Raw genomic sequence first — 25696 nt, forward strand, 5'->3', positions numbered from 1 at the left:
GTGTTTGAAAACAGCTTCCTGATTAATTATAAGTTTTATGACCAGAGAAATTCTAATTTATTATATGACCAGATTGTTGTAATGAATTGATGTGTTCAAATACATGTGTAAATATCTTATTGTTACTCCCAGCGAATTCTTTTTAGAAAGGTCTACTACAGCTATAACGGTATAACCAGGGTCCAACAATTAACCCTTCTTTTTAAATAAAAAATTAAAATAAAATTATACATAATCTTCTATCAACCCCGTAATTTCAACTATCACTCCTTAAAATCATTAATTCCAGTCTATAATTACTCCTTAAACCATTAATTTCAACCATCATCTCCAAGCAACCAAAACACTTCAAAAAAATTAAAAATTAAATAAAAAAATAAGCAAAAATTTAAATATATATATAAAATTAGAATTGTATTTTCTATTTTAGTTATTTTTTAATTTATTGTCTTTTTGAAAGTTTTAAGGGTAAGGGCTTTTCAACCATCATCTCCAAGCATTACCTTTATAAAAACACTTCAAAAAAATTTAAAAATTAAATAAAACAAAAAAATAAGCAAAAATTTAAAAAAAAAAAAAATATAAGAAAGCAAATATATAAAATTAGAATTGTATTTTCTATCGGCAGTTTTAGTTATTTTTTGAATCCTTTTTTATTGTCTTTTTGAAGAGTTTTAAGGGTAAATTTTAGGGCTTTTCTAGTTATTTATTTTTGTTTTGTGAGAGAAATGGAGTATATTAAACTTAATCAATAAATTAGGAGGTGTTTGTCAAAATTAAGAGAATTGCTACATGTATAAAAAAGTTATATAAAAAAAATTTATAAATTGATGTAGTTTCATTAAATTCGTTAAAATTACTTTAAAATAAAAGTGACTTTATAATTTAATGTATCATTTTAAATTATATTAATTTATAAATTTATTTTTATAAAAAAATTTTATGACTAAACTATCTTTTCAAGATTAATAATAATGAGGGTGGTTATAAATAAAAAATGAGATAGTTGAATTTAACCAAAATGTGGTTTTTATTTGAAGTGACGTCCCAAAAGCCAAGGCGTCGTAGGAAGGAGAGGAGCTAGGCAAGGGGCCAGGGGGGTTTTAAAAATGAAGGCTTCAGTTTTTCTTTTAAAAATAGAGCGGGGGTTGGGGTTTTCTCAGTGACAGTCACTCCAGGGTCTGTGGCAGCCATTTCTTCAGGATTCTCCGAGTCTCGAGAGCGCACAGTTTTGAGGTCACGCAAGTAATGGACGTCCCCAAGGATCAGATCGCTACTCTTCTCGAGCACGGCCTCTACAGCTCCGCTCAGATGCTCGTATTCCTCACTTACCTACGATTTTACGCATTATTTTCATCTCTGGATTTCAATTTTTAGTGTGAATGTTTTCTGATTTTCGTTTTTTCTTGGACAGGGCTGTTTTCTTGTTTCTTCACCTGCTGCTAACGCTGAAACCACTCCACATCTCAAGGCTGAGAGCTTGGTTGGCATTTCGAATTCCTTTTCCCCTCAAATTTTGGAATTCCCCCGGGCTTTATCGTGCTCTTCATCGCAGTTTAATTTTCTCTCTACCTTTTCCTGTAGGTGCTTCTCGGTGACGCATTGTTCCGCGAGCGCGAATATCGCAGAGCAATTGTAAGAATACATACCATACAGATTAAACACAATCTACCTAGATACTGTTGAATTTCCATGATATATTATGCATTTTTTAATCATTTGGTTTGCATTCCAATGTTTCTATTATATATTGACCTGCGTGTTTTATGTACCTTATGTTACTAATTGCTGAATAAGCAGAAATGTTGTCATTTTGTATTGATATATTTAAGGGGATGCTTGGGAATGAGATGAGATAAAAATTTGACAGAGTTATAATGATTAGTTTGAAAGTATTTGTATTTGAATGATGTTTGGAAAATAAATGAGATGTGATGAGATGAGATTTATTTCCAAACATCCCCTAAGACTCTCAATAGCCTAAACAACCATAGCAAGAATCTGGTAGACCATCTATACTTGAGGTTTTGTTCATTGAGATTTCACCTCAGGTTTCAAAGAATCAAAAGTGTAACGCCCCAGTCCCGAATGGGTTGGAGAGTTACTTACTGTCATTTAACCTCACATCTCATAGTGCATATATAGACTCCAATTTCTTAATTGCACATACAAGTCACTGTTTCTAACCAACTACACAATATAATTAATCTAAAAACACCACAAAGTCGAAATATAAATGTCAACATCTCACATACCATGTCATCAGAACATTACAAATTTACGGAAAAACATTCTTCAATAACCATACTTAAATAATCTTGCCTAAGCTCCTTGATCTTGATCTTCAACCGAAACATTCAAATCATCTGAAAAATATTGTGAAGATAAGGGGTGAGTTATCTACAACTCAGTAAGCAGAGAATATATAATAGTATGTAAATATGAGCATTTACATAATTCAGAATGCATAACGAAACATTTATTTTCAGAATGCATAATCAAAATATGTTATCAAAATATTAGAGCGGAGCTTTCAGAAATATCCTGGTTCAAAAGTCATTTGGCATATCATAATCTAAGACATCATCTCCATATCATATCAGAGCATCAATTCAGGATAGAGACCATATTTAACCCCTGTGGCAGGGCCGTATACTACCATTATACCCATGGCAGGGCTATATACCACTAGTATACTCGTGGTAGGGCCGTATAACACTATCATACCTGTGGCAGGGCCTTAACGGAACAGATTAGAAACAAAATCAAAATCATATCATATTCAGATACCGAATTAGAACATCAAGCCAAAGGTTTTCAGATGTCATATCATATCAAGCAGAGCACAAAACATATTTAGATCATTCTCGCATTTTCATAAACAGAATCAGAGCATCTTCATAAACTATTCACAAATTCTCCGATTTTCATAATCGCTCCTTTTTCATAATTTAGAAACAAAATGGCTACAAAAAAACTTACTTATGTCTACGCTAGTCATGACAAAAATACTTCTTCTTTTTGCAAATTTCATGAGTATGCAAAACACATATCTGAGGTTGTTTTTACATTTCTTTAAAAAAAAAACATGCATATTTTCAAAATCATCCTTAGTCATTTTCTTTTATACAAAGTTTAGTATAGGAACCCTGCTTATCTAGACTCTTTCAACTTTTGTGAATTTCCCTACAACAGTGCTGAACAAATATCAATCGCCACCTATAAAATAGACACGTAACTTGCTTAAATCTCTAATTAAATGCATATTTTGATATTTAAGCCTAAATTTATAAAATAACTTATTTTTTCTAAAAATCTAAAATTCTTGACCCTAAAAATATATTCACTCCAAAATAATTGATATCCACTAAACTATCACCAACTGATAAATCAAAGTCTGAATTATTTTCTACCTTCAAATACCTAATTTCTCTTGATTTTTATCACAATCATATCATAAAATATTAGGCCCGGATTGGTTACGCAAAACCAAAAAACTCATCTCATCTCATCTCAATTCATCATTACAACTTTTTCAATTCCCCATACAAAGTATAATAAATAACTTTACTTTTTCAAATCCTAATACAAAATTAATATTACAAAATTATATTATAACAATATTTTATTCATTACTATTTAAAACATCTCATCTCATCTCATATGTATAACCAAACGAGGCCTTAATCCTATCATCAACCCTTATTAGCAGGGGTATTTATATAACATACTATGGAATTTAATCACAGACTTGCTAACCATTGGAGAGGCAAGTGGACTTACGAGGGTAGTTATGCAACGTGGTTTGTCACTATAGTTTCCAGCCATGAGTGGTGGCTGCTTTCCAGGAGAGAGAGAGAGAGAGAGAGAGAGAGAGAGAGAGAGAGAGAGAGAGAGAGAGAGAGAGAGAGAGAGAGAGAGAGAGAGAGAGAGAGAGAGAGAGAGAGAGAGAGAGAGAGAGAGAGAGAGAGAGAGAGAGAGAGAGAGAGAGAGTGGCAAGTGGACTTAGACATGCTACGGGGCCACTTAGGACGTGCATGGCAGTAGCTAAGCATGGCGGTGGGAGGCTGACTGTTGTGGTTCCGGAGTGAGGCAGTGCCTTACGGGGTGGTTTTATGGTGCAGCGGTTGCTTTGTTTTTGAGTAAAAACAAGGGCCCATTCGGTTGATGCGTGGAGGAACTTTGGCAGTGGGGTTACCCCACGGTGGTGCATGTGGGGTTGCTAAGGGCTACCCTTCAGTTGATGCTGTGGGGGAAGAAACGTGCAGAACTGAAGGGGTGATGGTCATGAAGTGCTAGTTGTTGGTTTTCGGCGTGGTTTGTTGATGCTAGCAGTGGTTGCTGTGCTTGTCCTCCAGTTTTGGCTTCGTCTGAGAGAGGCCTTGGCAGCTTGAGGTGGTGCCGAGCATAACCACAAAATTGAGAGAGGTGGAGGGATGAGAGAAATAGGGGCATGTGGGAGAAAGTGAGGCTCGGAGAGAAGGAGTGACTGTGAGAGGGAAAACAAAACTGCAGGGAGTGGGGCGATGGGGTGGTTTCGTGCATATGGGGGTTTTTTCGTGCAGATGGTGGTATGTGTGAAGGAGGAAAAAAAATTCAAACAAATCAAAAGAAAAATCTAGGGTTTCTGTGGGCTGGGGTTTCAATGTGGGCCTGGGTGTTACAAAAAGAGTCGAGTGAAACATGAAACTTGATTGTTGGGATTGAATGTGACTAGTTTATTCACACATGCAACTTTGGGGTATTGACACAACTTGGTAAGAAGCTGCATCATCAAACCTTGGTGCAAAATTGGAAGATTACTATAAGTGTGTCTAGGACTTGCTTTTGTATTAATGTTGGAGGATTTCAGGCATGGGGTCTATAGAACTTTTGATGCCATGTGAGACATTGGACAAATGTGAGAATGTACGGTTTTATCTTCTTTACATGATCGGTTTAACCACATGGAAATATTTATACGTTTATGTATGTATGTATTAGGTGACTTATGTCTCTAGAAGTGTCTGTTAAGTCTTTCTCTCTCTTCTCTATTTTCTCTCCGTACACTTGAGTTTACAATGATCCACTTTGATGGAGGGTGTATCAGAGGTGATTAGATTAGTTTCTTAGTCCAGTTGTGTGTTAATCTAGGAGTAGTGGTGCTGAAATGGGGTGGATTAGGAACATCATTATTGATCAGAAATGCTTTGAGTTTGAGAAGGTTAGTGAGAGGTGGTGGAGATGTACAGAGAGCAGTTGTAGAGCTGTTAATCATATTTCTCTTGAGCAAGGATCACTGGGGTGGTTGGCTGCAATGGTTAAGGAAGGAGTAGCATATCGGGGGCTACCAGAGTTTATTAAGTCACGTAGAAGTGGGTCTCAAGTTCTGGTGTTACAGAGAAAGCGTAACTCTTATGGGAGTTTCTTCTCCTTATCAGAGTTTGGACAAGGGAGACGTCGTGGGGTGATAATGATACCAGAAGGAAGGAAAGGGGTGGGGTGGAGGAACCTTGAGGAGTTGCTGAAGGAACTCACAGCATCATTCTCTGGTTTGGGAGGGCAAAACAGGGGTAGTTTCCCATTGCAAATTTCTTCATCGTTGCAGAGGAACCAGTCCCTTTCGTACAGTGAAGTCGTGTCTCGAGTGCCAAAATATGCAGAGGGAGCAGTTGAGTTTTCCTCTCTAGTGAAGAGACATTGTTGCGTAGGGGATGGCAGAGGGGTGTCGGGGTTGAATATGGAAACTGTGGTGCAGGCGTTGGTTGATATGGAGAAGCAAGTGGGATTTTTGCAAGAGTCTTTGGCTTTATTGAAATGCAGCGTTGAGGAGGGGGGGAATGTGGGTCTGGGTTAGGTGGAGGAAAGGCCCATGCAGGTGGGCTCTGAGGAAATTGGAAAAGAATCGGAAATAAGGGGTGAGGAGGATATGTTTAATGGGTTACAGAAAGGCAAAGGGAAAATGGTTCCCATTGGGCTGGGACCTTCCAAAAGCCCACGCAAGAAGTGGATTGTGGCTGGTGGCCGAAAACTTGTATCGGTTGTGGGTCTCTGCAAGGGGCCCGATACACATCAAGTGGGCCCGAGTCTCGGACCTGGTCTCGGACAGACAGGGTCGATGGAGGGAGGCGAGCCTTCAGGTGGTGGCCCGAAGTCGATGCCGTCGCTGGAGGAGGAGACAGCGAGAGAGCCTTCTCTCGGTCAAGTTACGGAATGTCCAGTAACACAGAAGACGTCGATTTCGGGGTCTGAATAGATACAGAAAGGGCCGATGGAGGCTTGTGATGTAATAGGAGCAAGTTTGAGTTTAGAACCAGGGGAAATAATAAAGGGAGATTTTCTGGCTCTGAGCGTGGTTGACTAGCAAATGGAGGGAATGGCTATTTCTATGCCAAGTGATTTAGTGCAAGCTAATATCAGTTCTTGGAGAGAAGTATGCAAGTTTGGGGAGGAACATGAGGTATCTGGTTTGAATTCCTTAGATTTGGTGACTAAGGAGATCTCGGCAGTTCAGGAGAAAATAGAGGGGGAGGGAAACCTGGTCCTGTTTGACCCGTGTGATAGTGAATTAGAGGGGGAGGAAGAAGACGTTGCAGATCCAACTCCTATCAGCATATTATCTCCTACTAGATCATCCGAATGGTTGATGAAAAAGATAGAGGATCTTCAAAATTGTTTGGGAATCTCTTGTGTGGGTTATGAAGAACAGTTCAAAGCATTGATTATAGCCATTGAGGCAGGACAGCATGGGGCTGGGTCTAAAAGAGAGAGGGAGTTAAGGAGACTCACCTGGTCCATTAACTATGATGGCAAGGAGGGGAGTGCAAGCCGTGGAAGAAATAAAGGGAGGGTCGGATCAGCTGTTAAATGAAGACTAAAATTATAAGCTGGAATGTTAGGGGACTTAACGAGCTTAACAAACGTCTCCGTGTTAGAGCTTTATTAAGACAATGGAAGTGGGATATAATTTGTCTACAGGAAACAAAGTTGAAGCAGATTGATAGAAGAATTATTAGAAGTTTGTCGAGTTGCATTTATGTAGGCTGGAATTTCTTACCGTCGAATGGGGCTTCCGGAGGGATCCTGGTTATGTGGGATAAGAGGGTGGTGGAGATCATGGAAGAGTTTGTGGGAGAACATTCGGTGGGATGTCTCTTCAGAAATATAGATGATGGGTTCGTGTGGGCTTTTGCTGGGGTTTATGGCCCTAATATAGATAGCGAAAGGAGGTTGCTTTGGGAGGAGTTAGCTGGGTTATGCTCGTGGTGGGAAGCGCCATGGTGTATCGGAGGAGATTTTAATGTGACTAGATTTTCTAGTGAGAGATCAGGGGGGGCTGGTCAAAATCAAGCCATGGCAGATTTTTCAGACTTCATTTCCGAGATGGGACTTATGGATATACCGTTGATGGGGGGGGGGGGGGGGGGAATTTACTTGGTCCAACAACCATGCGTGGTCAAGGTTGGACAGATTTATTCTTTCCCCTTCGTGGGAATCACAATACCCTGGCCTAAATCAGAAAAGATTCCCGAGAATATGTTCAGATCATTTTCCCATAATGTTAGATGGTGGTGGCATACAAGGGGGTAGAAGGCCTTTTAAGTTTGAGAATATGTGGCTAAAAGTTGAGGGGTTTGTGGATTTGATTAGGCAATGGTGGAGTTCATATTCTTTCGAAGGCAATCCGAGTAAGGTTTTGGCGGAAAAGCTGAAAGCTTTGAAGAAGGATTTGAAGATATGGAATGAACAGGTTTTTGGTGATGTGAACTCTCAGAAAAAGTTTTGTTTCAAGAGCTACAAACCTTGGAGGGAGTAGGGGAGGGGAATAATCGTAAAGTTCAAGTTATTACTGAATTAGAAAGATTGATTTTAATGGAGGAAATATCATGGCGATAAAAGTCAAGGACTTTGTGGCTAAAGGAGGGGGATAAGTGTACACAATTCTTTCACCGGGTGGCTAATGCGCATAGGAGATTCAATGCTATTGAGTCTATGAACATTAATGGTGAAATTTTTTCAGATCAAGAGGTTATAAAAGAACATGTGGTGGGTCATTTTCAACAGTTGCTAGCGGAACCGCATGATTGGAGGCCGACCCTAGATGGTTTAGCTTTTGAGACCATAGATCAAACTAGTAGAGATTGGTTGGAGAGACCGTTTGAAGAGCAAGAGATACATCAAGTAATTAAGAAAATGAATAAGGATAAAGCACCAGGGCCGGATGGTTTTACTATGACTTTTTTTCAATCTTGTTGGGAGGTGGTGAGAGAAGAAGTATTGCTGGTTTTTCAGGAATTTTATACGCATGGCAAGTTTGAAAAAAGCTTAAACGCAACTTTTATTGCTTTAGTCCCTAAAAAGGCTGGGGCAATGGAGGTCCCTGATTTCAGACCAATAAGTCTTGTGGGCAGTGTGTATAAAATACTCTCAAAGGTTCTTGCCAATAGAATGAGCACGATTATGGAAAAGATCATTTCTAAATCTCAAAACGCCTTTGTGAAGGGGAGGCAAATCCTAGACTCGGTTCTTATAGCAAATGAATGTTTGGATAGTAGAATAAGATTCGGAAGCCCAGGTATTTTGTGTAAACTTGATATGGAGAAGGCGTACGACCATGTGAATTGGGATTTCTTGATTTATTTGTTGGACAGATGTGGTTTTGGGGCAAGATGGAGGCGGTGGATAAGGCATTGTGTATCAACGGTGCGATTCTCGGTTTTGATTAATGGGGACCCAGTGTGTTTCTTTAATAGCTCGCGGGGGCTGCGGCAAGGAGATCCTCTATCTCCCCTCTTATTTGTTCTGACGATGGAGGCATTAAGTAGAATGGTGTCAGCGGCAGTAGGTGGTGGATTCTTCTCAGGTTTTAACGTGGGGGGCAATCATGACTCCATCATTATTTCTCACCTTTTGTTTGCAGATGATACTTTATTATTTTGCGAGGCAGAGGCAGGTCATATAGAGTCTTTGAAGGCTATTTTGCTTTGCTTTGAAGCCGTGTCCGGGTTGAAGATCAATCTTGCTAAAACGGAGATGGTTGCGGTGGGGGAAGTAAATAATATCAGGGGGTTAGCCAATATCTTGGGTTGTGTGGTCTCTTCCTTGCCTTTGAAATATCTGGGCCTTCCATTGGGGGCTTCGTTCAAAGCAAGGTCGGTTTGGGAGGGGGTGCTGGAAAAATTTGAGCGTAGACTGGCTGGATGGAAAAAGGTATACTTATCAAAAGGGGGGCGAATAACTTTGATCAAAAGTACTCTATCTAACCTTCCTACATACTTCCTATCCTTATTCCCACTCCCAGCTAGCATAGCATAGAGATTGGAGAAACTTCAGCGAGATTTCCTATGGGGGGGATAGGAGAAGAGTTTAAGTATCACTTGGTGGGATGGGATAGGATATGTACTCCATTGAGAGATGGTGGGTTGGGGGTTCGGGACATAAGGGCTTTTAATAAGGCATTATTGGGTAAATGGTTGTGGCGGTATAACTTTGAGAGGGAAGCATTATGGAAAGGAGTGATTGATATAAAGTATGGTAGTGAGTGTGGGGGTTGGTGTTCAAGAGAGGGAAGGGGGACTTATGGGGTGGGGCTTTGGAAGTATATAAGGAAGGGGTGGGATTCCTTTTCTCGTAATATCCGGTTATGTTTGGGAGATGGTAGAAGGATCAGTTTTTGGATGGATAGGTGGGTGGGTGATCTGGTCCTAAAAGATGCCTATCCCACAATCTTCGCTATTGCACGGGAAAAAGAAGCGGTGGTGGCTGATTTAAGGGTGATCAATCAAGACACACAGGAATGGAATATTAGCCTTACCAGGGATGCAAACGATTGGGAAGTCAATGACTTGTTGGAATTTATGAATCTACTGTACAGTGTGCCCTTTGCTACCACAACTGAAGATGTGATGTTTTGGAGTCCGAATAGAAAGGGGAAATTCTTGGTACGTTCTTTTTACGAAGCCAATACCATGCAACAAAGACCCAAGTTTCCGTGGAAGAATATATGGAGAAGTAAAGCACCCACAAAGGCTGCCTTCTTTGTTTGGACAGCAGCGTTAGGGAAGATTTTGACCACTGACAATCTTAGAAGACGTGGCCTGATAATTGTGGATTGGTGCTGTTTGTGTAGAAACAATGGAGAGACCGTGGACCACTTACTCCTACATTGCAAGTTTGCAAGTGAGATTTGGAACCTATTTTTTAACAGAATGGGAATAGCTTGGGTAATGCCACGTCGGGTGGTAGAGCTTTTAGCAAGCTGGAGAGGAATCACCGGGACTCCGCAAATTGCATCTTTGTGGAGGATGGCTCCTATTTGTATTTGTTGGTGTATTTGGAATGAAAGAAACGAGAGACTTTTCGAGGATCGTGAACGTTCCTCGGAAGAGTTTTGGTGTTTCTTATGGAAGACTTTTTTTCTGTGGGCCATTGCTTTAGATTTTAATGGCCTAAGCTGCCATGATTTTCTTGCTTCTGTTTCTAGTTCTTAAATAGGTGTATGTTCATGTATACCTCCAGTGTACCTGGGCTATGCCCATCTTTATCTTAATGAAGCTTTTATTACTTATAAAAAAAAAAATGTATGTATGTATTTATGTATACATATACATACATACATATATATATTCCCAATAACTAGGAGAGTTTCAATTTTCCCTAGTCTTGCACCCATGGTGAGTCAAAGTGTCAACAAGGGTGTGTTTTCGTTTTCGTGTCAAGTTATGAACATTTGACTATATGGGTAAACCCGAACCTCACTCATTAAGCTAAATGTGTTAAATTCTAACCCAACCCATTTAGATAATGAGTCGTGTTGTGTCATGTCACCCGTTTGACTCGTGTAATAATAAATTAGAAATATATCAATACAAACGACTCATTTATACCTATTTCATATAAATGAGTTGGACTAACACACATAACTTATTTGACTTGATTAATAGAATTTCATGTAAAAGTTAAAATCTATATTTATTAGTAGCCACATTATCTTAAAAAAAATATAAGACTACCTACTAACAAAAAAATCAATATTTTTAAAATTTTAACATATAATAAATCAATAGTACAAACCCTACAAAATAATAAATATGAGCATAGGTCCAGAGTTACAATCCCAACAATAAAAATATAAACGTACTGAGAAATATCAATATTACAACTCAATAATAATAAAATTGTGATTTTGAAAGAAAATCTAAACAAGTCAAAACGGATTGATTTCAGGTTAAGTGGTTTAATCCATTATTGACACGTTTATAGATCGTGTGTTAACGGGGCAACCCGTTTTGACTCGAACCCGTTAACATCAAACCTAAACCTACTAATTTCGTGTCGTAATCGTATTGAGTTCACGGGTTGTTTCACATATTGACACCCCTAAGTCAAACCTCAAACGTAATCTCTAAATGAGAGAAGTACAACTCGGCCACAAGACCATTGGTCAACTGGTCCACATTTAAATGGTACCAAAATCTAATTTTATTCTTTATGCATTACTTTTTGATAGGTTGCCTCAATTGTTCATATGAATCATCATCATCGTTTTTGTTTGTTTGGGAAATTTTTAGTTTCATTGAATCTGTTTTCTAACAGCATACATACAAGCAAGCCTTGCAATACTACAAGATTATTCCTAAACAGAGTCAAACAACTTCTAGAAGTTCACTACCATCAAACAGGTCATCTTCTCCAAATTCTTTTAACATCTCAGCAATTAATGAAAATGAGGTAGAGTGATTTTTTTCTTTTGCTATGAATTCAGTCTCTTTACAGCTTAGTGGAGATTAATAATTAATGTTAGGCTCTTTTATGGTTAAGGTTTATTTTTTCTTGCATCATTCACCTTTTCTGTCTAATGAACAGGTGAAGTTTAAAATCGCATCTTGTCACTGTGCGCTGAGTGAGAACAGAGCCGCCCTTGCTGAGGTTTTGCCTATTGATTCTTTCTCTCCCCCCTTCACATGTGCACAAAACACACTTTTTTGATGGTGGCCTCTGTCCACTTAAGCAGAATGTTGAGAAATTTTTTTGTGTGAAGTGAGTCCATAATGGACAAGGAAGAACCTGGCAATTTATTGGTTTTGTTTAACTGTTGTTTCTTTTATTTTACCTTATTTTTGGGCTCTTTTGACGTGCAATATCATTATATCACCCCTTATATTTTGCAGATGGAGGGAATCCCTGGCAAAGCAAGAAATTTGCAGATGCATATGTTGATGGGAAAGCTTTATCGAAATTCTAGACATATCCGTCCTGCTATTGCTTGTTACAAAGAGTGCTTAAGGTTTGACAATTTGAATTTCTTAATACCAGCTGCCCTTCATTTTATATTTTAGTTTATTTTCTCTATTATATCTCCGTATGCTAAATCTGAACACAATGAATTGTGCAAGTACACAGTTTTGCTTATGAAAGGAGGAAAAAGTAGAGTGGACAATAATCCATTCTTGGTCTTGTGTAGACATTCTATCTTATAATTGCCTGAACATAAATACTGCAATGCCTAGCTAGTGCCAATAAGCACAATAGTGAAGGTGCAGTATTTGAAGTGAGTCAGGGTTGTGGTCGGAGGTTCAATATGTATTGTAGACAAACTTCTCTCCTTCTCTCTCTCTCTCTCTCTCTCTCTCTCTCTCTCTCTCTCTCTCTCACACACACACACACACACACACACACACACATACACAACAAAAATTCATGCCTTATTTTGGTGAGTCTGTGTTAAATGATGGATCTCTTTTATTGTAGTTCTTTCTTAGTTTGTAATGCCCCAAGGGAGGCTCTAGCCACTTCTAGGCCCAAGTCAATGGTACAATTGGAACCTATTGGAATGATTGTAAACAGCAATAACTTCTCCCTCTCTAGCAACGTGGGATCTCATTCACCTATACTCACTCAGCACGGGGTATTACAATCCCATCTAGAAATGTGGGACTTGAAACGTGCTACTTATGAGGGAACGGCCCATGAGGATGTTGGGAATTATTTGATACCATTTGTAACGCTCCAAGGGAGGCGAATGCCACATCTGGGCCCATATTCCAAAAGTTTGAGTCAATGGTACAGTTGGAGTCTCTTGGAATTATTATAAAGAGCAAAAACTTCTTCCTCCCTAGCAATGTGGGATCCCATTCACTGCCTATACTCACTCAATATGGTTCATCAGATATTATATACCTCAGCCTTACCCTTGTGGCTCTTATATAATTGACCAATTTTATCTTGCGAATAAAAATTACAAACAAGCACTGAGTAGCTCTATGAATATGCATTGAACGTTCTTTTGATGTTTGGATTGCCATTATCTGTCATTGAAGTTTCCAGACCCATAAATGCTGCTGCATCCAATATTCGTCACTGCATGCCTTACCTTGCCTAAAGGGCATGCATAAAAAGTGCATTTCTAGCATGTGAATGCCTGTTTTCTGAATGCTCAATCACCTGAGTTGTAAAAACAGTATCGTTGCCTGTGATATTAGTTTATCTGCTTTTCAAAATCATGCTTCTTTTTGACAGGCATTGCCCTTATGTCCTTGATGCTATTACAGCTCTAGCAGAACTGGGAGCTACGTTTAAGGACATTATTTCATTGTTTCCTCAGGTTTGTTAGTGAAAAGCATTAAACCAATTTGATGTGTGTGCTCTATCAATGTAAGGATTCAAGTATTCATATTTTTCTTCATCTGCTAGAAGTTCATGTTGTTGTGAGTGTTAAATCTCCTACATTACCATATCTAGGCTAGCAGAATTTTGTGTATCACCATATGTATTTTGAATATCTGTTATGAGTGTTCAATCTACTAATTTGAAAATTCTGTGATGTCCTTGTGTATCAATGACCAGGCCAATGTTTACAGTCTACATATTTGGAGCTTCTAACTGTAACTTGATTGAATTACATTATCTTCCTTCTAGCTCATAGTGTTTGAAAAATAAGATGATCCTTCTTTTGATACCACTGGTGTTCTTTGCTTTTGATTCCAGACTCCTATGAGAAGCAGTAAGGCTTCATTTGATCATTTTGACTCAAGCCGCTGGCTGCAAGTAAGTAGTTATTGAGAGAATATATCGTGTCATCACGAGGCACTTATTAGCATAATCATCCTGATTACTATCAGCTTTTTATTGTCAGTTGCTTGTGGTAGGACTTTTCCCTTCTTTCATAAATAGCTTAATATTTGGGCTTCAGTCCACGCATGCACTCCAAGTACTCATCCACATGATGTGTAAAAGAGTGAATCTTAAACTTATTTTTTTAGTTGTAAAAAAAAAAAAAAAAAATCATTCACTCCAAGGCTGGTTCTGAATGTTGTGTAAGCCATCTTCAGCCAATCTACACCATACGTGCCTTTCAGTGCAGCCACCAAAGAATTGCTTATGCACTAAGCGCTGCTTATATACGCTTGCTAAAAGACTAACTTTCATTCATTAGACCAGTGTGAAACTAAGAAAGAGAGATTTGCCTAAAGCAGCATAAAAGAAAAACTGTGTACACTCAGAGAAAAGGAGAGATGCTTACAATTACCACCACAAGAAAGCCTCTACCCTATATCTTCTTGATGAAGATCTCATCCATGCAGATAAATTCCTCTCTTTCTTTTAGGAATGGGCTTGAGTCCAACATGGGCCACAATTGTTGTGGATTTCTCAAGGTGGAAAGCTTATCCAGGGTGCCCATTTTAGCACCTGTGATCTTTGCTCCTAAAACTTGTGATAGTGAACAAGGTAAGCCCTCACCTAATATGAGCAGCTTTGGTGGCCCTTTTTCTTGGGCAGGTATGTTTCATAAGAAAGAATTAAAGTTGAACCCCATCCCATTTGAACAAAAAATACTTCGTCAAAGGTATCTTTTCGTTCTTATGAGTGGAAAACCAGTCCTGTAGTCCCTGTTCTTTTATTTTTGCAAGACAACCAGCTGACCGGTAATATATAATAACTTTGTCTTTCCCTTAGTATGTCATCAAATTTTGTGCTTTTTGATCCCCAGTTGCTATGGGGAACGAAGGATGAAATACAATAGATTCCTCTATTTAAGTGGTTCTCACTTTTTCTAGTTCCTGTTCCTAACTCCTCCCCAGGTAGTTCCCAATGTTTGGCACTTTTCATAGTTTGTTGGGTGCTGCATATTAATAACAACCTATATTGTTTTAAACTAGTTCTTCTGGAAATTTCTGAAAAGCACATAGCTTCTCATCCAAATGACCTCTCTATTGAGGGGTGACATTATAAATTAACCTAAATCAGTAAGTCTTTGAGCGTATCCCATTTTAGTCCCAAGACAACAGTGTCTAACTTGCAAAGTAATGCTTGAGCTGGAGTTAGAAGGGACTCTTCCCTCGATCTGGAAGGCTGGTATTTTTCCTGTATGGTGTTTACCAGGTGGGTCCCTCAATCTAGACGGTATGTCATAATCACCTACTATCTAGCCATGTTGCCTCCCTTCAAACTTTTGTGTCTGATCAACATTGGGATTCAAAATCGACTATAAAAGCAACTAACTCAATGCCTATTTGCTCTAGATCTACTGTACCAGACTCTTGAATGTATTCCATTGCAAACAACCGATAGATCTTTTGCTGCATATGTTGTTATCGTTCTCACCTCTCACTACACCTCAGTTGCTGGGACTAGAACTGTTTCTGGATCTGGCATCCCCCAATCGATTCTATCTTTAGAAATAGAGCCAGTTTATTAATACCGAGTTGTCTCTCTGAATCTATCAATTCACTGGACTGTTAATTCCTCGAGTCAAAACTCCAATTGCTCTCACTTGCAGCTAATAATTGGGTCTTAGTTGATTTTCTTGATAAGTTCAAAAAGTTGAAAGAGTGCAGACTAGCCACGAAGCGAGTGGTCAATATTAGTTCTTCATGAACATAAAAAATGTGGTTGTTTTCTTTTCAAAAGAACTAAAAAAATTAGTTATTCATACTTACACTGGTGTTGCTGTTAGGATATATTACTTTCATTAATAATTTCCCTTTTTGTGCAGCGCTATGTTGAGGCCCAATGTTGCATTGTGTCAAATGATTACAAAGGTAAACTTTTTTTGATGAATAAATTACAAAGGTAAACTAACATCACTTCTGATTTTGAGAATATTATCTGTTCGTGGAGTGAATATAGACTGTGGCCTGTACATCAAATATTAAGACCCGGACGCATGATCTGCATTGTAAAATTTTCTACTGCTGATATATATATGTTTGCAATGGGTGTAAGCGATCCGGTCTGGTCCGGTTTTAGACAATTTAAGATCAAACCGATATGTACCGGTGTTACATTTTCTAAAACCAATTATGCACCGGTTATTCTCCTAAACCGGTACTTCCGATTTTGCCCCTTTTTTTAAAAATGTAAGTTTGTCATTAAAAAAATATATATATATCTGCTTTATACTTTTATTTAAAAAAATCTGCTCTACTAAAATCTGCTTTACTAAAAACTGCTTTACTAAAAAAAATCTGCTTTACTAAAAAAATCTGTTTTACTAAAAAAAATCTGATTTACTAAAATCTGCTTTACTAAAAACTGCTTTTCAAAAATCTGCTACAAGCCTATAAATATAACTACTACAAAAACTGGGAAAAAAATTTGCAATAAAGAGAAAAATCTGCTATGGAATAAAATAAGTCCAAAGGACCAAAAGTCTAAATTAGAAGTTCAAAAGTCCAACAAATTACATGTCCAAATTCCAAAAGTCCAAATTACAAGTCCAAAAGTCCAAAAAATTACAAGTGCAAACACCAAAAGTCTAAATTACAAGTCTAAAAGTCCAACAAATTACAAATTTACAAGTCCAAATTACAAATCCAAATTAGAAGTTCAAATTAGAAAAACATATAATAAAAACTTTACAACTAGAACCAATAGGTATGCACCAAGCCACCAACTCCAATAGTCCATTCAACAAACCTTGCAATTGTATGAAAATAAATCAAGCAATTAATTCCAAGAAAAAGTTAGTAATTACATTAAATGGGAAAAAAAAAAAAAAAAAACTTAAGGGAAGATGTTATACAAGTTGACATACCTTAAATTTAATCATCTTCAACCAAAGTAGTAGGTCTTGAAGAACTCCCTAGGTCTACCGTGAGATCTACACAAAAGGGAAAAAAAATAATAAGCATAATAATTAAACAAATTACTAATATGATATACACTTTAGATACAGTTAAAGAAAAGGTGAATAATGCTACATACCTGTATCAAATTTCTCACTCTTCTACATCATCCATTAAAGTGTTAATGTTAATCGGGGTAGAAGAATGCAGCAAATTTTGTGTACAAATAATGGCTTTTACCATAAGTGGAAATAGGCTACTCTGGTAATAATCAAGTACTCGACCTGCTGTGCTAAAAGCTAATTCAAAGGCCACTATAGATATCGAAACTGCAAGAATGCCCTGCGCAACTCTTGAAAGCACGTGATATCTCAGATAAATACCTCTTCAGTTCAGATTTACTCTCCAAAGAGTTCTTTGACTTCAAATGCTGCTTAATTTGGGCATGGATAAATCATCCGAAATCACCTTGACCTATCCCAACAGTTAAACTTGTAGTACTAGCCCCTCCCCCACTTGATTGGCTCATAGTTTTATCTTGTGGCCCAACATCACTTTTGCCATCTTCACAATAAATATCGTATAAACGAGTCACGACATCTTTAACCCAATCCACCAACATGAGAACTTTCAAACTATCATCCTCAAATATTCTTTCAAAAATAAATGCTAAACAACGTATTTTATATCGAGGATCAAGAACCAACCCAACATACAACAAAAGATTCATTTTTTCAAGATTTTCCCAATACTTCTCATATTTAGATTTCATACTAAATGCTATTGTCCTCAAATTATGAGGCCTTTCCACACACTCCAAATTAATTGCAGCTTGAATTGTCGCTAGCTCATATATAAAATAGTTGTAAGTGACATAATTGGTCCCTGAGAAACGCAAGGTTGCATCACAAAAAAGTTTTAGAAATTTTACAACCTACTCTTATCCCAATCATCCATGGTTGGAGGCCCTAACTTAGATGCCCCTCCTTTACCCAACTCACTAACACCATCATCATCCTCACTATCATCCTCCCCAATGCTCTTAACATATCTAGAATCTTCATCCTCTAGCTATTGAAATGCTTTTTGAAACTTTTCAGCCCTATCCAACATCATATAAGTAGAGTTTCAACGAGTTGTTACATCTAAGCATACACTACTTTTACGAGTAAAATCCTCACTATCACAACAATGCTTAACTGTGTTCCACCTTTGTGGAGATGATTTCACATACTTCACAGCTCCTCTAATTCGTGCAATTAATTGATCATATTCCTTCAACCCATCCCGAACAATCAAGTTCAAGATATGAGCACAGCATCTCATATGCAAGAACATGTTCCAAAATCATATCCTTTCTACTCCTTGTTTTTCTTTTGATATACGAAACTATCCCATTATTTGAACTTGCATTATCAAGTGTCATTGTAAATATTTTGGGCCATCCCCCATTCAAGGAAACACATTTCGATTTTTTACCTAATGTCTCACCTTTATGATTTTCCACCTTACAAAAATTGATAATTCTCGTATATTTTCTAATCTTCATCAATAAAATGTGTGGTGAGTGTCATATAGTTAAAATTTTGCACGGATGTCCATGTATCTGTGGTTAGACAAATGCTCTGTCTCTTAAGAGCATTTTTCAACATGTCTCTCTCTCAAGTAAAGTTTAAAAATATATTTTGCAATTGTTACACATGATGGAATCCCATTCCATCTAGGTTGCACAAGCATAAATTTCTCAAACCCCTCCCCTTCCACATGTTTAAAAGGAAGCTCATCAACAACCAACATTTCTGTTAAGGCTTCTCTACAAGTCTCAACACTAAAAAGCAATAGGTATAAGCCCCCCACTGCTTGATCCAGACTGGAAACTCAATACAGATTGGTTCTTATCCACTTTCCTAAGTGGAGACTTCTTACATGTTTTTTCTAAGTGCCCCAACATTGATTTTGTGCCATTTATATTAAGATCACAAGCATAAGTCATCCCACAAAGGTTACATGCAGCCCTAGGTTTCGACTTATCCTCGGTAGAAATCTTTGTAAAATAATTCCAGACTACAGATCTTTTCCTACCAGTAGATGGCTTGCTTACATAAGATTTGGGAGAAAGCGGATCATTAGTCACTGTTGATTCCATAGTCCTTCGACTCCTTTCCATTGAAGGTTGACTATCGCCAGGTGTTTCCGTTTCATTTGAAGGATCCATCTGTGATTTTGTAGTAACAAAAATAAAATTAATAAAAGCTGCTATAATTAATACAAATAAACACAATCAAAGTAAATTTCACAAAACCCAATCAAAGTAAATTTTGGATTCAAAAACCCTAATATCGAAAATATCATTTATCATAATTTCAAAGTAATTTCACAAACCCAATCACAAAACTCTAATAACACAAACACAATCACAAAAATCCTAAATTTTGGATTCAAAAACCCTAATATCACAAAACCCAATCACAAAATCCAATCAAAGTAAATTTCGGATTCAACAAACATAATCACAAAAATCCTAAATTTCGGATTAAAAATCCTAATATCACAAAACCCAATCAAAGTAAATTTTGGATTCAAAAATTGATAATTAATTTCCAAAAAAAAAAAATACCATTAGAGACAGAGTGAGGACGAGGCAAAGAGTGCGGGATGACTGACAACTCATGAGAGAGTGAGGGATGAGAGAGTGAGAGACGAGAGAGTGAGAGAGCGAGGCTGAGAGACGAGAGTGCTGAGTAAGGCACTGAGGCGCCGTTCGGCGTTTCCTGGAGATGAGACAGTCAGAGATGAGAGTTGAAATGCTTTAGGGTTTAGTTTCCTATTTTCAATGTGTTTTTTTTAAATGATAATTAAAATATTTTTTTTATGGTTTGGGAAATTGATAATTATAATTTATATATATTTGTAATACATTTAATAGAATATAGTGATTTAGTATAACTATATTAGTATAAGTATAACTATAGTCTATATTAGACTATTAGTATTCTTTCAAAAATATATATATATTAGACTATTAGTATTAGTTATAAATTTATATATTAGTATAGCTATATAAATTATAATGTATTAGACTATATAATAGTATTAATATTAGATTATTAGTGTAGTTATATATTAGTATTAGTTATAAACTTATATTATATATATTAGTATAGCTATATAAATTATAGAGTAGTGCTACGGAGCACACCACATTTTTCACACACTGGCCAGCGTGTACAGTAATATTTAACTAAGCCTTGGAGTGTTTTTGTCTTTTTAAAATTTTACGGGACCTTTTTTATCTTTTCACATGGTAGTGTGGATGGTGTGTTAAAATGGCAGGCCGAAGAATAGATTTTCTGTAAATTATAATATATTAGACTATATAATAGTTTTAGTATTAGTTATAAACTATATATTAGTATAGCTATATAATATATTAGACTATATATAATATAATTTAATATATATTTTTTGTTTAAAGAATATGATCAATTAAATTTTCATTTTTAAGATTATTTTATAAATTATAATAACATTATCTTATATATAATTATATTAATAACATATGATCAAACAAATTACAAATGTTCATATTTAAGATTAACATTTTATGTTATAATTTATAAATTATAATATGAAATTATTTCATATATGATATATAATTATATATTATATATAAAACTTATATATAAAATATTTTGTATAATATTCATTTTATATAAAACTTTTATATAAAATATTAAATTTTTAATCAACCGGGCCGAAATCGCAAAACCTGAACTGGTTCGGTTCCGGCCGGTTTGGACACTACAAGAACTAGTCCCAGACCGGACCAGTTCAAAACCGGTCCGGTCCGGACCGGTTTTCCGGTTTAAATTTACGCCCCTAGTTGACATCAAGAACCTAATTACTACGATGCTTTCGAATGAAGCCTAGAGCTACTGCACTTGTTTTTGAACTGGCATGATGGATTATTACATTCCATATTTGCATGAAAATGTAATATCTTCTCATATACACATTTAAAGGATAGCTCAGGCTGATGAAAGTTACACAATCAGTGCCATTTTTGGTAGCTGTCCTGGAGTCTTTCTATCTGGAGAACTTTGATTGTTTGTGCGAAACTCACCCTTGGTTGAAGAAGGGAATTGCTCTTACTTGAACTCTGACCAAGGCAAGAAATTAGAATTGTAACCGTTGATCACTTGGTCTATTGTTTGGCTTTATGACTAGTGAAATACATGTAGATGATCTCCTTTATGTTAGAAAAAATGCTGTCACTTTTCTCATTTTCTGATGTAATTTCCACAGCTGAAGTTGCCTCGTTTGTTTTCACAGATGAGATGAGATAAGTTGAGATTAAAGTTGAAAATTGAATAAAATATTGTTAGAATAATTTTTTAATATTATTTTTATTTTGGGATTTGAAAAAGTTAAATTGTTTATTATATTTTGTGTGGGAATTTGGGAAAGTTGAGTAATAGTCAACGATCTTTTACTGTGGCATCTTTTATTGGCAGGTGGTTTGGAGCTCTTTTCAGATCTGTTACAACGTTTTCCTAATAACATACACTTGTTACTTGAAATTGCAAAGGTACAATTTTTTTAAAACAAATTGCAGCATGTTAATATGCCAAAAATGTGTGTTGCTTACTGGTTTGGCTTGATTGAGTCATGCTCATGCAATATACATCAAAGCTGTTTGTGTTACTTATCAAAAAAATATTTGATTTTCTCTGTTTATGAAAGCCACAATTACTTGTCACTGCCTTTCACTTTTTATGATAACTGTTTGCTTTTTTCAAGTTCGAATGCCTTGATGCTTGGCAGTTTCTTTCTCTATCTAGTAAATCTCATAGGCAGAAGCAAATTCTATGGAAATGATTCACAGGGATATAAATTTGATTTTCTAGATGTGGTTTTTCCTGGCTACCTTTTTTCCATCATATGTTGGTCAACAACAATACTCTTCTCTGGTGGTGTGCCTCAGACCTGCATGCAAAATCCGCCTTTATAGTAATGGGTCTGGGTACGACCCTTGCTCTGGGCATGGCTTGGGGTACACAGCATCAAAAAAGGAAGATAATGCTATTTGAGCTGCAGCACAGCCATCTTATCTGCCGGACTAGCTAGATGCTTTTGTCTAACTGCCATGTTTTTATTTGTTGGTACGAGAAGGTGAAATGTAGTTCTTATATGAGGTCCCCTTCAGTTTTTTTAGAGGAAATACTTGGCCAACATTATGCTGACTGAATTTTAGTTAGTTGCAACAACGAACGCTGCCCCTCCTGACAAGGGAAAAAAAAAAACAAAAAAAACCTCCACCTTGGGGAAAGGTTGCAAGACATTATTTAAGATAAGTTATCTAGCTATGTTGTATTTATTATCAGCCAACTTCTTAACTATTTTATATGTAAGCAAAAAGATATTAGGAACTTACCTTGTATTCCTAGGCAAGCTCAAGTCCGCCTGTGGATGCATAGTGATAAGGAAACCAGTTTTGCTAGTAACACATTGCCAAATGTTTCTTTGGGGTATATGATTGTATGTGAGTGTTCTTTGATTTTCAGATGCCTTTCTAGCCTGATCACTGACATTGCATTTCACAGGGAGTGGTCTTGAATGGGACATTTAGTAAGTTGCTTCTAGCAAACCTACATCATTTTAACTTCAGTTTATTTTTTACTTGTATGCAATGTGAAGATTGAAGCCATTATTGGAAAGAATGACGAGGCCATCATGAATTTTGAAAAGGTAATAGGCTCTAGCATATTATGTTTGTACAATTGTAGTGCTCTCTCTCTCTCTCTCTCTCTCTCTCTCTCTCTCTCTCAAGCATACACAAGTGTGCATGCAGAGGCAAATATGGAGTCATATACTTGCAAGAACATGTAAGTATAGAGTTTTTGGTCTTTTCAGGCTCGATCAATTGATCCATACATTGTTACTTATATGGATGAGTATGCAATGCTTCTGAAGACGAAGTCTGATTATTTAAAGCTAAACAAGTTAGCACATGATTTGCTGAGTATTGATCCCACAAAGCCAGAAGTTTTTGTGACTTTGTCTGTACTGTGGGAAAGGAAAGATGAGAGAGGAGCTTTGTCTTATGCTGACAAGGTCAGTTAATTTGAGAAAAGCTTGGATAGATGTGTTTCCTTATTACTAGATCTCATGAGATTCACTAATTCTTTGCAATCAGAGCATCCGAATTGACGAGAGGCATATACCAGGTTATATTATGAAGGTATTAAAACAATTCCACTCATGATAGAATGGTATATCTTGTGGATGATATATTGCAGCATCCGTGTACCGAGGGAGTTTTTTTTTTCTTCCCACCCTTTTATCTTCAATTCCATATCACAAAGATTTCTTTCAAGTTTTCAGGGTAACCTCTTGTTAACAGCAAAGCGAGCAGAAGCTGCTGTAATTGCTTTCAGGGGAGCTCAAGAATTGAGACCTGATATTCGTTCATATCAAGGTGCAGCTTTCAAGGGGGAAAATGCGCTTTACCATTGACTTATTCACATTTAATGTGACTTTTTTTCTAAACAAAGAATGAATGATAGAGAAATGTAGAAGCGTTAAAATGATATAGAACTCCCTTGTGATTTCAGGTTTAGTTCATTCCTATTTGTGTCTATCTAAAACCAAAGAGGCTTTGTATGCTGCCAGGGAGGCGATGAAGGCAATGCCTCAATCTGCAAAGGCACTAAAATTAGTCGGGGATGTTCATGCCAGTAACTCTAGTGGCAGAGAGAAGGTATCTGTAGAGATCTATTCAGGATCAGCTTAGAAATGAAGATTGCTTTCATCCAGAATTCAAAACCATAAAAAAATGTTTTGAATATAATCTAAATTTGTAACAGGCAAAAAAGTTTTATGAGTCAGCACTTAGGCTGGAACCCGGTTACCTAGGTGCAGCTCTAGCTTTGGCTGAGCTCCATGTTATTGAAGGTCGAAATGGAGATGCTGTATCTCTGCTTGAGCGATACCTCAAAGATTGGGCTGACGACTCTCTTCATGTTAAACTGGCTCAAGTATTTGCTGCTACAAATATGCTTCAAGATTCTTTGTCACATTATCAGGCTGCATTGAGGTAAAACCTTACATTACATAAGATGTGAATCTCATTCTGAGTTAGGACATAAGATCTGCATTGCTGCAGATTCTCTTTTGTAAGGGGTTGCTTTAGAGCATGAAAAGGGCCCATTGTGTTTTGGATGATAAATGAAGGTAAAAATCCTTGATTAGAGCCATCAGGACTACTTATGGCATGGGATCATTATTAGGTTGTCTTATCACAGCCAGTTTGAAATGGCTGCTCTGAATTCACCTATTTAAAATCACCAACTTCTGTGATCAGATGCTATGAAAATCGCGATCAGGCTTTTCAACTTCCAGGAATGTTTGTGAATTATGAGCAGGGTAGGGGAAATCCTCCAATGCTCTCATCTGAAAAATGCTTTCAATTTGACGTATTTTTATTTTATTGCAGGATAAACTCACAGAATGAAGCTGCAAAAAAGGGGCTAGAACGCTTGGAAAAACAAATGAAGGTTCCTTTCTGCTGCTGTTCTTTTTTCAACAATTTGTTTGATAATTTGCAGCCTTCCAATTACTTCACATCACCTTCACTGCCTTTGCTTCAGGATGATAACACTATTTCTGTTGATAGCTTCCCACATATATGATCAGCCAAAGCAATTGAACATTTTTTAAGTAAAACTAATGGGAAGGGGAAGGGAAAGGGAAAGGGAAATCGCTTAAGAATGCCTCCCCCTGGGGATTAACCTTGTATTCTTTTGCAGGGGGTGGATCCTGATGCACCTGAAGAAGATGATGAAAATGAGGTTGAGGATGCTGATGGAGAACAGGAAGAAACTGATCTTTTGTGAGGACAAGTTCAGACGGTGAGTTTTCATCGTTTAAAACAATGAGGAAATCCCCGCCCAGATTATATTGGTTGCAAATGAGTGAATAACAAGTAATTTGAGATTCGCAGTGCTGCCCTGTCCTGGCAAGCCAAACCGGTGACCCGCGACTATGGATTTCACTTAAGATAACTGGAAAATTAAAAATTATGCTGCTTAAGCAGGAATTTCGCGAGTATGAAAAGGGGACATTTATATATTCTGTGTGGATGGATGTTGAGGTTGATTTATGTTTGAGGGTATGGCTTAAAGCAGAAAGTAAAGAAGATTAGGCATTAGTGCGAGGGGCCGTTTTCTGGATGCTGTAAAAAATTGGGTCTCTTATATTTGGATGTATAAATGATGTAAACATATTGTCAGTTTTAGATGTTACTTTCATTTTGGAAATTGACATGTAAGCCAAATGGCCAAACCATCAAGACGATTTGCTTTGATTTTCTCTCTCTTTGATGAAGGGAAGTTTCGCGGTTTAGCTCATGTGGAGAAGACGCCAACCTGTACATCAAATGGGTTTTAGACCAATTATGTGGTGAATGGTGATTCCTAAACTTTTAAAGATGCGTTTATGGTAAAATTTGTAGACACTCGTAATCTGTTCAGAGCAGGAACTAAATGGTAAATAAGACTCGAAACAAGTCCAAAGCAGAAAGGTCGAAATACTTCAATCGCCACAACAAAGCATCATGGCATTTCCTCCTTATCAGTGGTGACAGCTCTATG

At 37.1% G+C, this 25696-nt stretch overlaps 1 protein-coding gene across 2 annotated transcripts; it reads left to right on the plus strand.

Moving 5' to 3' along the window:
- Positions 1–1050: 1050 nt before the first annotated feature.
- LOC122319167 (anaphase-promoting complex subunit 7) lies at positions 1051–25453 on the plus strand. 2 transcript variants are annotated; one of them, XM_043137112.1, is made up of 18 exons: positions 1051–1317; positions 1415–1483; positions 1585–1635; positions 11575–11709; positions 11845–11907; positions 12150–12265; positions 13498–13582; positions 13966–14025; positions 15974–16019; positions 21560–21633; positions 22743–22793; positions 22941–23159; positions 23242–23286; positions 23430–23523; positions 23660–23805; positions 23912–24141; positions 24541–24601; positions 24854–25453. In XM_043137112.1, exons 1-18 carry the CDS (start codon positions 1249–1251, stop codon positions 24938–24940), a joined length of 1701 nt encoding a protein of 566 aa, XP_042993046.1. In that variant the 5' UTR covers positions 1051–1248; the 3' UTR covers positions 24941–25453. The 2 variants fall into 2 exon arrangements, with proteins under 2 accessions (XP_042993046.1, XP_042993054.1); XM_043137120.1 differs by having other exon boundaries at positions 1053–1317; positions 22959–23159.
- Positions 25454–25696: the final 243 nt, after the last annotated feature.

The sequence above is a fragment of the Carya illinoinensis genome, chromosome 1 (assembly GCF_018687715.1).
Source record: "Carya illinoinensis cultivar Pawnee chromosome 1, C.illinoinensisPawnee_v1, whole genome shotgun sequence".
NCBI classification, from domain to species: Eukaryota; Viridiplantae; Streptophyta; class Magnoliopsida; order Fagales; family Juglandaceae; genus Carya; species Carya illinoinensis.

Excerpts from the sequence above, each read along its gene's own strand:
- LOC122319167 (XM_043137112.1), top strand. The coding sequence starts at position 1,249 with ATGGACGTCCCCAAGGATCAGATCGCTACTCTTCTCGAGCACGGCCTC. Across the intron at positions 12,266-13,497 it reads TGTTACAAAGAGTGCTTAAG|GCATTGCCCTTATGTCCTTG; the intron begins GTTTGACAATTT and ends TCTTTTTGACAG. Across the intron at positions 13,583-13,965 it reads TTATTTCATTGTTTCCTCAG|ACTCCTATGAGAAGCAGTAA; the intron begins GTTTGTTAGTGA and ends TTTTGATTCCAG.